Source organism: Pelophylax lessonae, assembly GCF_965119305.1.
Source record: "Pelophylax lessonae genome assembly, chromosome: 2".
Taxonomy (NCBI): Eukaryota; Metazoa; Chordata; class Amphibia; order Anura; family Ranidae; genus Pelophylax; species Pelophylax lessonae.
The window spans coordinates 481,347,328-481,361,912 of record NC_138769.1 but is presented as its reverse complement, the minus strand read 5'-3'; the positions used below and the strand labels follow the sequence as shown (position 1 = coordinate 481,361,912).

The following is a 14,585-nucleotide window of genomic DNA, read 5'->3' as shown; positions in this document are numbered from 1 at the left end:
GTGTAACAGAGGGGGCGACTGGAACAAAACACTCCTACAACAAGAAACACGTTGGATAGTGGAACTAAACGCCACCTCACCCCCAGGGCTCAATGATTCCCTAAGCTTCCAACCCTTCTTGGAGCGCTTTTCCTCAGAAGGATGGGAAAAATAATGAAAAATAATCAATATCTCTCATGCCCAATGACTAGGTAAGTCCTGTATCCTCCAATTTCAAAATGCATATGCACACGCATTATGTTGTATATCTTCAATATCTTTTTTTAGTTAGACTTACTCTCCTCTCCTGGCCCCACCCTCGTTCATTTGTATACCATACATTTGATATTATATATTTCTGTGTACCATGCTTTCTTTACTTGTATTGCTATACACTACAATCCTACTATGGACAATCTTCAGGTTTTTCCGTGTTTTGAACTCATCTAAATGCCCATATGTACATACACATATGGACATACATGCTGTATATTTTGACCTATGCCAACAATGTGAATTATTTATTGACTGCATTGCTATGAAGATAATACCTATATGCTTTGTCAACACTGTATTCTATAACAGTTTGCTTTGCAATACTCGCAATCTTGCAACTGTTTTTGCTCCCTCACTTCCTCTTTTCTCACGCACCTCTCTCTGCTGTATGTACCATCGCATGTGCCGACATGCACCTTCCGCCCATTGGTTTAATGTTTTTCTTCCCCCCCCCACAGCGGCTTCACCCGGCGCACCAAGGGGGCGTGCCTCACGCGCGTCCCCCTTGCTCTGGCCTCTTCTACGGGCGCTGTCTGGTCCACCCAGGCCGGCCCCGCCTGGCTTTGATGAGGTCACATACTGGGTCGTCGCCGCTGGAACGCATGCCACGCTTCCACCCCTAGGGGCGGGACGTGCATCTCAGCGGTGGGGGATCCCTTTGGCCAAGTCGTCCGCGCAAACAGCGGGCTTCGGCCCGCACTGCGCATACGCCAGCGTCCCCGCCATCACATTTAAACAGCAGCAGATACTGACTCTCGATCTGCTGCTGTTCTTTGGACCAGGACACCAAGGACTCGATAAGGTATGCTAATACTCTCACAAACTCCTCCATCTAGCATTACTTACTATGCCAACATACCTAATACTATGGTGCCCTGTCTTTACAGGAGTACACCCCCGACTTGCATACCATTTAAAACCCTTGGTCTTCCATATCCAACTATTCCAGGTACTCTCCCTTTCTTAAACCCTCCTGCACACACTGTAATACCTCCCAGACTCTCATGTAATACTGCATATATACTATGCTCTCCCTCTCAGATCTGTGATCCAGCAACCCGAGCCAGTAACTGGATACTCCTGAGCCCTTCCATTCAGGTACTCCTGTTTTAAAACCACACTTAAAGACTCTATATAATATATATCAATAGATATAAAACAACATACCCATGTACGTTTCCATTTCCAGTACCAACATTGGGGCCGTTCCACTCCCACTTACCCTGGAGTGACGCTGGACCTCTCCTTACCACTCTCCCTGGATGAACATCTTATTATATTTGTTACCCATTTATAACTACACCAAGCTACTCTCTAACGCAGATTTTACTAGTTTACATCTGTTCAATTTTATAAACCAGTACTCACCTAAGGTATATATATGTTCCAGGAAATTAGTCTCAAGCTGGAAACACACATCTTTACATTTGGAGCCTTCCTAAACACTCCTCAACAAACGTGCTGACACCCTCTATAAGGTATATCCCCTCTTGCCTTACTACTCAATTCAACCATTAACAACAGGTTGCACACTTTGCTAACATTACAATATACTTCCTAAACCTTCTCACATATGCCACCAGAGATGCCTTCGCGACTTTCCCATTTGGCATCCTCGCTGAAGCCCCCTGCGGGAGGGACACCACTTGGCGGGACCCCCTGGTACACCGACAGCACTCCCCACAGCAGACTTTCCTCTGTTTTTCTTTGCTTTTGTCACACTTCAATCATTCAACTGGTATGCACCTTTGACTATCTATAATGATATCTACATGTGTAACGAATAACCACTATGTCACATTCTAGAAGGAATACTAATGCGACACACCATAATTTATGTAACTAATATAATATTATCTATTATATTGTTTAGGAAATTAATATTCTCCACATCCAGACCCCTGAAGAAAGGCTTATTCGCCTGAAATGCGTCGGGTTTGAGGATTTCCTTAATACCTACATATACCCCACAGTATATATATTACTATCATTTCCATTTCTTTTGTTTTACACCCACACACGATTTTTGTGTATATATTGTATAAATTGTATATCTCCAGATCTTCCATAGATCTATTTTATCTTTTTGTTACTTAATTAAATGATTTAATTTTACTACGTTTGGAAGTGTGTTTGTCGTTAAAATCCCGCACTCAGGGGGAAAACTTTTTCTATTTTGGTTCAGTCTAAAGGGATGTTGGCAATTCACTTCCAGTTTTTCTCATAGCTGGGGCACACAACTCTAATCTCTAGACAGAGCTCATAATCACAGAGAAAATACCATAGTGTAGTATGTAAAACCTCCAAAAGATTTTATTAAAACTATGTATTGCTCTCACATTATATTATTTCACTGATTCAACATTTAATACACTATTACCTAATAGTGTTGTTTGGACTTTTCAGCACTGGACATTTATTGTGTTTTTTTTAGGATCACTGGATATTACTGGAGCTTTTTTTATGAGTATTAGTACTTTATTTAAATAGTTCATTTCTATTCACTCTTTGGATTTATATATAGTATTTTGTATTGCACATATTGGTATATCACAGCAGCGCAGCACTCTTTTTTATATATATATTTGTTACTATATGTGATGAACACACATTCAGTGATTGCAGCAGCTGTCAGATTAACACAGGTTAACACTTTAGTTTCATCACATTTATTTTCACAGTGCAGTTTCGCGATTGGCAGTGGTGGTACAGCACAGTCAGAGGTGAAGATTTCTCTTTCCCATCTCTGTGGAAGGTGAGGCAAGCAAGCTGTGTATAATATTGTACAAGTCCTGCCTGTGTGTCTCTGACCATCCCATGTGCCATGTATGCAATCTCTGACAGCCCTGTGTGCAATCTGACTGTTCCATGTGTCATGCTTGCAATCGCTGACCATCCCTTGTTACATGTATGCAATCTCTGACCATCCCATGTTACATGTATGCAATCTCTGACCATCCCATGTTACATGTATGCAATCTCTGACCATCCCATGTTACATGTGCGCAATCTCTGACCATCCCATGCTACATGTGTGCAAACTCTGACCATCCCATGTTACATGTGTGCAATCTCTGACCATCCCATGTTACATGTGTGCAATCTCTGACCATCCCATGCTACATGTGTGCAAACTCTGACCATCCCATGTTACATGTGTGCAATCTCTGACCATCCCATGTTACATGTGTGCAATCTCTGACCATCCCATGTTACATGTGCGCAATCTCTGACCATCCCATGTTACATGTGCGCAATCTCTGACCATCCTATGTTACATGTGTGCAATCATATGGAGAACACAGGCACCACTCTAAGTGCAGTATGAACGATTTATTCGATTAAAAATCATGTGCAAATGGTGCTCACAAACGAGCATGTAATTGAGCATTAAAAGTATCCATAAGGGGAAGATCCGTTCATCCGGTGCTGTAATTCAGGAGGGCTCCAGCGGTCGTGGCTCCCAGAGTAATTGCCGGTGGTTACCGGCACTTCCTGGTTCCTGGAACGCACAAGGGGCTCCTCCTTCCCAGATGTGACGCGATGGACCACCGGCAATTACTCTGGGAGCCACGACCGCTGGAGCCATCCTGAATTACAGCACCGGATAGACAGATCTTCCCCTTATGGATACTTTTTATGCTCAATTACATGCTCGTTTGTAAGCACCATTTACACATGATTTTTAATCGAATAAATTGTTCATACTGCACTTAGAGTTGTGCCTGTGTTCTCCTTTCAGCTGTCTCCAAATCCCCTCTTCTTACTTGTCACAAGAGCAGCCTTCAGAGTGCAGTGCATATGGACTGTCTGATATGGACTTTGTCATATGGACTATCGTTTGCTCTTTCATAGAGATTTGTCCTGTCCATTTTTTCAGGTCCCTAGTGTGGAACAGGTGGGTCCAGTATTTTCCTCTTTGCGCCAGTATCAATATTTATTCTGTTCATGTATGCGATCTATTACCATTCCATGTGCCATGTATGCAATCTCTGACCGTCCCATGTGCCATGCATGCAATCTCTGACCGTTCCGTGTGCCATGCATACAATCTCTGACCGTTCCGTGTGCCATGTATGAAATCTCTGACCACTCCATGTGCCATGTACGCACTCTCTGATCACTCCATGTGTCATATATGCAATCTCTGACCATCCCATATACCATGTATGCAATCTCTGACCCTCCCATATGCCATGTATATGATTTAGGACTGTCCCATGGGCTGTGTATGCAATCTCTGACTGTTCCATTTGCCATGTGTGCAATCTCTGACCATCTCTTGTGCCACATATGCTGTCTCTGATTATCCCTTATGCCATGTATGTAGCCTATGACCTTCTCTTGTGTCATGTATGCAGTCTATGACCGTCCCATATACCATGTATACAATTTATGACCGCTCCGTGTGCCATGTATGCAATCTCTGATCATTCATTGTGCCATGAATGCTGTCTCTGACCATCACTTGTGCCATGCATGCAGTCTCTGATCATCACTTGTGCCATGTATGCAGTCTCTGACCGTCTCTTGTGCCATGTAAGCAATCTCTGACTGTCCCGTGTGCCATGTATGCAATCTCTGATCACCCCGTGTGCCATGTATGCAATCTCTGACCGCCCTGTGTGCCATGTATGCAATCTCTGACCGCCCCATGTGCCATGCATGCAATCTCTGACCATTCCATGTGCCATGCATGCAATTTCTGACCACTCGTGTGCCATGCATGCAATCTCTGACCGTCCCATGTGCCATGTATGCAATCTCTGACAGTCATGTGTGCCATGCATGCAATATCTGACCGTCCCATGTGCCATGTATGCAATCTCTGACAGTCATGTGTGCCATGCATGCAATCTCTGACCGTCCCATGTGCATGCATGCAATCTCTGACAGTCCTGTGTGCCATGCATGCAATCTCTGACCATCCCATGTGCCGTGTATGCAATCTCTGACAGTCCTGTGCCATGTATGCAATCTCTGATAAAGTCCTGTGCCATGTATGCAATCTCTGACAGTGCTGTGTGCCATGTCTGCAATCTCTGACCGTTTTGGTGTTTCTCTTTTTTTTTTTTTCTGTAAGTTAAACACACACTTTAAGCACTAAAACCACTATAGCTTAATGCACAAATAAAGTGTATGCCATATGGGGGGGGGGGGCAAATAATGCACCTTTGCCTGTGTAGTCAAAAATGCTTGCACCGGTCCTGCATGTTAATGCATAGCAGTCATTAGTACTGAAGAGGTAATATACTGTATATCACAGGCAAAGCAATGAAGGGTTAATAGACATCAGACAATTAGCACTGGCAGGTTAACCTACACCAGGCAAAGGGCATTGCATCGGTAATGTAAACAAACTAAGCATTAATACATTATTACACAGTAAGCCAAGCCTGCAGCCAGGCATTGCTGAGTCAATAGGAAAGGCTCCACACTGCAGCAGCACACATCTGTACCATCAACCTATTCATTAGCAGTACCGCAGACACAAATCACAACCTGCGAGGCATTAACAGAACAAACAGAACTGTGGACAACAGGCCAGCAACGATTCACATGTGTGATGCCAACAGCATATACAATGCATCCAGAAAGTATTCACAGCACTCCACTTATTCAACATTTTGTTATGTTACAACCTTATTTCAAAATGGATTAAACTAATTATTTTTCTCAAAATTCTACAAACATAACCCCATAATGACATTATGAAAGAAGTTTGTTTGAAATCTTTGCAAATTTATAAAAGATAAATAATTAAAAAAAAATCACATGTACATAAGTATTCACAGCCTTTGCCATGATGCTCAAAATTGAGTGCAGGTGCATCCTGTTTCCACTGATCATCCTTGAGATGTTTCTACAACTTGATTGGAGTCCACCTGTGGTAAATTTGGTTGATTGGCCATGATTTGGAAAGGCACACACCATTCTATATAAGCTCCTACAGTTAACATTGCATGTCAGAGCACAAACCAAGCCATGAAGTCCAAGGAATTGTCTGTAGACCTCTGACAGGATTGTATCGTGGCACAGATTTAGGAAAGGATACAGAAAAATGACTGCAGCATTGAAGGTCTCAATGAGCACAGTGGCCTCCATCATTCATAAATGGAAGAATTTTCGAACCACCAGCACTCTTCCTAGAGCTAGCCCCTGGCCAAACTGAGCAATATGGGGGAGAATGGTCTTAGTCAGGGAAGTGACCAAGATCACGATGGTTACCCTGACAGGGCTTAAGCGTTTTTCTGTGGAGAGAGAACCTTACAGAAGAACAACCATCTCTGCAGCACTCCACCAATCAGGCCTGTATGCTAGAGTGGCCAGACGGAAGCCACTCCTCAGTAAAAGGCACATGACAGCCCACTGGGAGTTTGCCAAAAAACACCTGAAGGACTCTTGGACCATGAGAATCAAAATTCTCTGGTCTTATGAAATAAGGATTGAACTATTTGGACAAATGGCAAGCGTCATGTCTGAAGGAAACCAGACACTGCTCATCACCTAGACAATAGCATCCCTACAGTGAAGCATGGTGGTGGCAGCATCAGGCTATGGGGATGTTTTTTCAGTGGCAGAACTGGGAGACTAGTCAGGAATCAGGATCAAGGGAAAGATGAATGCAGCAATGTACAGAGACATCCTTGATGAAAACCTGCTCCAGAGCGCTCTGGACCTTAGACAGGGGTGAAGATTCATCTTCCAACAGGACAATGACCCTAAGCACACAGCTAAGGTAACAAAGGAGTGGCTACAGGACAACTCTGTGAATGTCCTTGTCTGGGCCCAGCCAGAGCCCAGACTTAAACCCGATTGAACATCACTGAAGAGATCTGAAAATGGCTGAGCCATCCAACCTAATTGAGCTTGAGAGGTTCTGAAAAGAAGAATGTGAGAAACTGCCCAAAAATAGGTGTGCCAAGCTTGTAGCATCATACTCAAAAAGACTTGAGGCTGTAATTGGTGCCAAAGGTGCTTCAAAAAGGTATTGAGCAAAGGCTGTAAATACTTATGTACATGTGATTTTTTTTTCGTTTTTTATTTTTAATAAATTTGCAAAGATTTTAAACAACCTTTTTAACATTGTCATTTTGGGGTATTGTTTGTAGAATTTTGAGGAAAATAACGAATTTAATCCATTTTGCAATAAGGCTGAAAAAGTGAAGCGCTGTGAATAATTTCCAGATGCACTGTACCTGTAGGCAATTCTGAACAGCACTATTGACTATTGTCTTGTGCACCATGTGGTGCACCTTACCACCTGAATGCCTAATGGCCAACAGGAAGTCCAATAAATGTCCATTCATGGACTCATGATGAAAGAGACACTTGTACATTCCCTAGAGACCAGTACCCTACAACCCCAGTACCTGGACAAGAGGGAGGCTTCCTTATTATAGGTGCTTTACACCCGAACGGAAGGAACGTCACCACAGGAGAGGCTGAACCTGTGCGGATAGGCCAGATGAATCCGGCAAGGTGAGGGTAAAAATTCTGCTTTAAACAGTTGCATAACTGGCTGAGAAGTGAGACGAAAAAAAGGAGAATGTCGTTCTAGGGGGAGACGACTTATTTATATAGTATTACAGGTTCTGTGATTGGGCAGGGGGCGGAGCCTACCCATACGTACAGTATATGCTATCATACTTGTGCCTTATGGTGTCTTATACTTGCCAAGAGGTCCGTTTAATAACTCAATAAGATGTGGGGGTTGGGGGATTTTGTCCATTTTAGTAATTAAAGTGCATCCATCCACTGCAACTTTCTAATTCTTGTTTATTCACAGTTTGCATTTATAAAAATGAATACTGTAGCTGTGCAAATGTGCGTATGTAATGTGAATTCAACTATTAACAATATGCATATGTTATGTGAACTCGCCTAATTAGGAATGTAATGAATAATAAGATCTGTAAAATGCTGTATATCAGAGGCAAGTGGGCTCCCGTTCATCTGACCACTGTGAAAGCCAATCACAGTGGTTACATGATCTGGAAGTCAGTCCATGGGCCTTGGTGGGCAGGCGAGAAGGGGTTCAAAAAGATCTCCTACACTAGAGAGCAAATCTACAACACATTTAACATAAAAATCAATTGATGCTTTTTCACTTTCAGACACCCACCAAAACATTCACCATATTTAAAGCCTATTTAATGAGTGGATTGCCTTGTGCACCTTCGGCATCCATTCTATATTTTTATGTTGTTTAGCAAAAATCTTGTTGTTCCATTCTTCAATGGAAAATCCAGGTCTCCATGACATTTGCTGTATTTATAAAAAAAAGTGAATGTTTAATTGGCTGACCACACACCCCCGTTAAATAAAAAATGGCTGATTTTATCAATACTTGATTTACATTAAAGACTCACTCTACTTGATACACATTGTCATACGCATCAAAATAATGAACATTTTAGCCATACAACCTAATTTTCATAGATAGAATTAAAATTCTGACCTTATTGCGCAGCAAATTATGAGACTGAATAAGACTGAGGAGCCTAGAGTGAAACTAAAGACAAAATGTTTTTGGATAGAGTAAGGGAGGGTTATAACCCCGTCCAAATTTTTTGTTTTGCCATCTGTATTTTATTAGGGAGATTTCTCTTTACTACCTGTCCCAAAGCCAAAACAGGAAGTGAGAGGAAATTCCTTAAAATTGAGGGGGGGAGGGTCCCTTCTTGTCACCAGGGTCACCAGAACTAGTGTCCCCATTGGAAGGTTCTCCCTCTATTACTGTTTTGGGGACAACCAAAAATGTGTTTTTGTTTTTCTTTCACTTTTACTTTTGGTGATAATGTTAAACAGGACAAATAAAGAGAATGAATCTCCTGAATTAAATACCTGACAGTTTTTCTAATTCTTCACCACTCTATCCAAAGTTAAAAAAAAACGTTTTGCCTATAACCACTTGCTGACCGCCTCTTGTAGCTTTACTGCTACAGGGCGGCTCGGCTGCGCATAATCACATAAATATTCGTGACTTGCATTTTCGGGTAGGTGGCGCATGTGCGGGCATGTGCGCCACCCTGGCTGTGCTGTCATTCACTACAGCACAAGCCTATCAGTGGGTTCAGCCAATGATTTAAGGCTGGCACCCATGGATCGGCAGAGCGATAGACAGAAGAGAGCCTTGTGTAGGTAAACAACACAGGGCTCTCTACAGACAGCAGTGATGTTTCATTTTATTCTACCTGAGAAGCAAGGACTAAAAACTCGCACATTGCTTAGTAAAAACAGCACACAGTAAACATATTATACATTGTTAGGCACACAGTTAACCCCTTGATCGCCCTAGATGTTAAACCCTTCCCAGCCAGTGTCATTAGTACAGTGACAGTGCATATCATTAGCACTGATCACTGTATTATTTTCACTGGTGATGTCAGTGTAATTTAGTAATTTCCCCATCTGCATTAGTTAGTGCCAGATTGCTTATATATTTATAATAGATTATAAGTCGCTGATTGCTGCCATTAGTAGTATAAATAAATAAAGATGCCAGTGTATATATACCATAGTTTGTTGATGCTATAACTGTTATGCAAACCAATCAATATACACTTATTAGGAATTTTATTTTACCAAAGACTTGTAGCAAGATATATTTAGCCTAATATGAAGACATTTTTTTTTTTTTTTTTAGGATATATTTTATGGTAGAAAGTAAAAAGTATTGTTTTTTTTCAACATTTTCAATATTATTTTATACATAAAATAAAAAATGAAAAACCCAGTGGTGATCAAATACCACAAAAAAAAAAAAAAAAAAAAAAAGCTTTATTGGAGGGATGATACAAATTGAATTTGGGTACAGTGTTGCATCATGGAGCAATTACCTGTTTAAAGTAGCTCAGTGCTGAATGGCAAAAAAATGCCCTGGTCATGAAGGGGATGAAATATTCAAGAGCTGAGGTGGGTAATTTTACTTTTTTTGTACTTGGATTCTTTCTCAGTTTTAAAAATATATAAGAGATACTTAAAGTTAAACTCTGGCTTAGTCAATTATTGCCTAAATACAGGAAGGACGAAATGTTAGCTAGGGAACGCTAGGATGCATGGGAAAACCATAACAAATTGTGGTACATCTGGCTTCCCTATTCTACCTCGGAAAAAATTCATAGATGATTTTCTACTTAGACTAGAGTAGATGGTTGGCCTAAATGTAGGGCACAAATAATTGGCTTTATCTGCCTACTCTCCCAACTCCTGCTCTTCTAATAACTCTCCTCCTTCCCTTCTCCTCATTTCATTCTCTCCATGGGCCTAGATCTAGAGGAGACCTTTGGTAGTTACAAGATTTTTTTTAGACCACATAATTTCAACCAACCCAAACCCTATTAATTCCTTCTCTTTTACTTCTGATTCTCTCTTTCTCTACCCCCCTCCTTTCTTCCTTTTAGAATTTTTTTGTCCCTATGGATGTCTGACTCACGGACCTCCTCCAATATTTGATTTTAATATCTGATGTAACAACTTATAAGATGTTCAAATGATTTTGCTAATTGCAAACTGTGGCATCTGAGATACCTTTTTATACAAGTAGAATGATGACTATTGTTACCTGATATTCCCCTTCCTGTCCTTTTCTTTTGTACCCCCATGTGTTTTGACTTTCATATACTAATAATAATGAAAATATATTCAACCTAAATACAGAAAGGACATGTATTCTGTCTTATGTGTATTTTTTCCAGCTCTGTGCAGTATTGCAGTGTGAAATTTCGCCTTTGTGCAGGAGCTTCCTGTAATAAAGACTTCTCACTGCTGCCCCCTCTCGGTGCGCAGGTTAACTGGTTTTGTCCCCCACGCCCCCAGGTGTAAAACTCCCCTCCGCTGCGTTGTCTGACAGATGCAGCATCGGGGAGTAAACACAGCTGCACTGAGGGTGGAGGGTCCATATGAGGTGCACCTCCACATGTGGTGCTTGCCCAAAGATTCATGTACCTGTCTATACCAGGTACATGAATCTGTCGCCTGCTCTGACATTTGTCTAGTGGAGGCACATCGGAATTATAAAGGGTGTCTTAGACACTTTCTTTTAATTCCCCTGATTGTTTTTGGGAACACAGAAATTACTAGTGATTTTGTATTTTTTATTTTTTTTGTTACTAAAACACATTTTCTTTTGTTCCATACTGTTTGAAATTTAAATCAGTGGTATAGACTCTGACATGCATCATTGCTAATTTTTCTTTACAGTCTTACATACCTTTAGAATTTTCTTTGCTATCTTTGGCCACTTATAGTTAACACACATTCCAACTGCAACAGGAACAACCAATGCCACCAATGAGATGCCTGGAATAAAAACAGGTAAGGTTTTAAACTAGCACAACCTTTTGTTTGACGCAGTTTCCCCACACATGGCTAATGTGTAAGGTAAAGTTTACTGGCTTGGAAAGATCAGTTTGTAAATGGATAGAAAATTGTCTAAAATATAGAATTCAGAGAGTAGTGCTTAATGATTCTTACTCTGACTGGTCTAAAGCCTCGTACACACGCAACGATTATCGGCCGACCGATCGGCCGTCTTTTGTCCAGTGTTGTTGTGTGAGTTGAAATGTGCTCTAGACTGCACACAAATTTTCTCGGCCAACAACAACCAACTTCAGAAGTGATGTCATGTGCTGGTTTACTTTCCGTGTGTTTTTTTCTTCTCTGAGCATGCCCAGACTTGCTCATCTGATTTTTGTCTGCCGAAATCTGTACTGACTGAGGAACAATCGGCCGTTCTGTTGACGGCCAACAAAAATTTTATAGCAAGCACACCGGATTTTGTTCGGCCGAAAAGTCGCAGTCGGTTGTCGGAAGCATCATACTAACAAGCCGAAAATCGGCCGATCGGACGTTGGCCGAAAATTCACGGCCAACAATCGTTGCGTGTGTACGAGGCATAAGGTTATTAGTGGTGTACCCCAAGGTTCAATGTTGGGACCCTTACTTTTTAATATCTTAATAAATGATATAGGGTCTGGGATTAAAAGTACAATTTCAGTCTTTGCAGATGACACCAAGCTTTGCAGTGGAATAACTTCTTTACAGGATGTCTCCAACTTACAAGCTGACCTCAATGCACTGTTTCATTGGGAAACTATGTGGCAAATGAAGTTTAATGTTGATAAATGTAAAGTTATGCACTTGGGTGCTAAGAATATGCATGAATCATACATAACAGGGGGAGCAGAACTGGGGGAATCCATAGCAGAGAAGGATCTTGGTGTTCTGGTAGATCATAAGCTTAATAATAGCATGCGATGACAAGCTGCGGTTTCCAAGGCAAGCAAAGTTCTTTCTTGTATTAACAGAGGCATGGACTCCAGAGAGAGAGATATAATTTTGCCCCTGTACAAATCATTAGTAAGACCTCATCTGGAATATGCAGTTCAGTTTTGGGCACCATTTCTTAAAAAGGTTTTTAGGGAACTGGAGAAATTTCAGAGAAGGGCAACCAAACTGATAAGAGGCATGGAGGAGCTCAGCTATGAGTAAAGATTAGAGGAACTGAATTTATTCTCTCTTGAGAAGAGGAGATTAAGAGGGGATATGATCAACATGTATAAATACATAAGGGGTCTTTATAGTGAACTTGGTTATTCACTTTAAGGTCATTACAGAGGACAAGGGGGCACTCTTTATGTCTAGAGGAAAAGAGATTTCGTCTCCAAATACGGAAGGGTTGTGAAAATGTGGAATAGACTCCCTCCAGAGCCTGGATTCTTTCCTAGGTATATATAATATAAGTGGGTACTAATATTTATAGGTAAAGTTAACCCAGGGAATATCTGATTGCCTCTCGGGGATCAGGAAGGATTTTTTTCCCCTGCTGTAGCAAATTGGATCATGCTTTGCTGGGGTTTTTCGCATTCCTCTGGATCAACTGCGGGTAAAGGATTGTATGGTTGTGTTTTCTCTACTGTTTTTTGTTTTTTATTGGTTGAGCCAGATGGATTTGTGTCTTTTTTCAACCTGACTAACTATGTAACTATGTAGCCTATATAATATTCCAAAATATCTTATCCATCTGTCCATCTGGCATAAAAATCGATTCTTCAGTATTAAGTTATACTTCTCTTACCACCACAAACATGGATTTGAAGGTATCTTTAGGCCTCGTTCACATGGGCATACTTAAGCATATATCTGTGTGAAGGGCTGTGTTTACCTGCAGGGGATGCACAGGTGTTCTGTGCATCCATGTGAAGGCAGTCCAATTCATGTCAATTGGAATACAGTGGCTATATGAACACAGCTGCTGCACCCAATTTGACATTGGTGTTGGTGCAGGTGCACTATCTGTGTTCAGGGACATGCACACACACACGCAGCTGTTGCATCCCAATTGACATGAATAGGATTGCATGCACATGGATTGCATGGGACACCTGTGCATCCCATGCGGGCAAACATAGCCCTTTGCTTGGGTGTTCATTTAAAGTGATACTAAAGTCTTGTTTTTTTTTTTTTTTTTTAAATAACAAATATGTTATACTTATCTGCTCTGTGCAGTGGTTTTGCACAGAGCAGCTCAGATCCTCTTCTTCTCGGGTGCCGTTTCGGTGCTCCCAGCCCCTGCCTCCTGTCGAGTGCCCCCACAGCAAGAAGCTTGCTATGGGGGCACAGAGCTTAGCCACAGCTCCATGTGTCCATTCAGACACGGAGCCCTGACCCGGCCCTGCCCCCTTTTCTCTCCTTATTGATACTCAATGATACTATAGGATGTGGGTACCTTTCTTATGTTAATATCCTTTCCTCCTGAGCAATCAATTGCATTCTGCGGCCAGATTTAGTTGTGTCAGGTGACAAAATAAAAGAAGTACCACTTACTTTAACAGCATTTAGTTCCTGAGGGGACAAGGTACATGTGGTACTTGGTCCCATCTTCCTAGGTGCCCTGTAATGCTAACTGTGATGTTGGACAGGGCATCCCCTTTCTTCAACACCACAGCTAGCATGGAGATGGCTTCAATACTAGTGAGTGTCTGTCTTCAGCTCTGGGCACTTGCCCATGGCAAGCACCAGCATAATGAGTAAAAAAGGAGGTGAGGTGTGACATCTTCTCCTGCCTCTTGATTCTCTGTGCCAGTGCTTGCCTTGGTAAAGTGCGGGGAGCTGGAGATAAGTGGTCGCTAGTAAAGCAGCCATCTTCTTTTAACCGTGGTGTCTGGTGGCCCTGTGCCAAGAGGACTGTTTGACATCACAGCTATATATTTAAGGAGGACTAAAGGTCCACAAAGAAATCTTCAGAGCTGTTTATAATTGACCAGTTGATCAAGGTGCATGAGATAGAGTTTGAGGTATCCGATTCTTTAAAGGATACCCTTCTT

The 14,585-nt window shown here is 41.7% G+C and overlaps 1 protein-coding gene across 1 annotated transcript in view; it reads right to left on the bottom strand.

The window, feature by feature from the left end:
- LOC309548154 (ileal sodium/bile acid cotransporter-like) overlaps window positions 1–14,585 on the bottom strand; it is a gene marked incomplete at its 3' end in the record, with an annotated part of 41,600 nt that overhangs the window by 10,966 nt on the left and 16,049 nt on the right. The window contains exon 3 of the mRNA XM_082248116.1: window positions 11,471–11,559. Coding sequence (XP_082104242.1) covers window positions 11,471–11,559 — 89 coding nt within the window. The remainder of the gene's footprint in view (window positions 1–11,470; window positions 11,560–14,585) is intronic.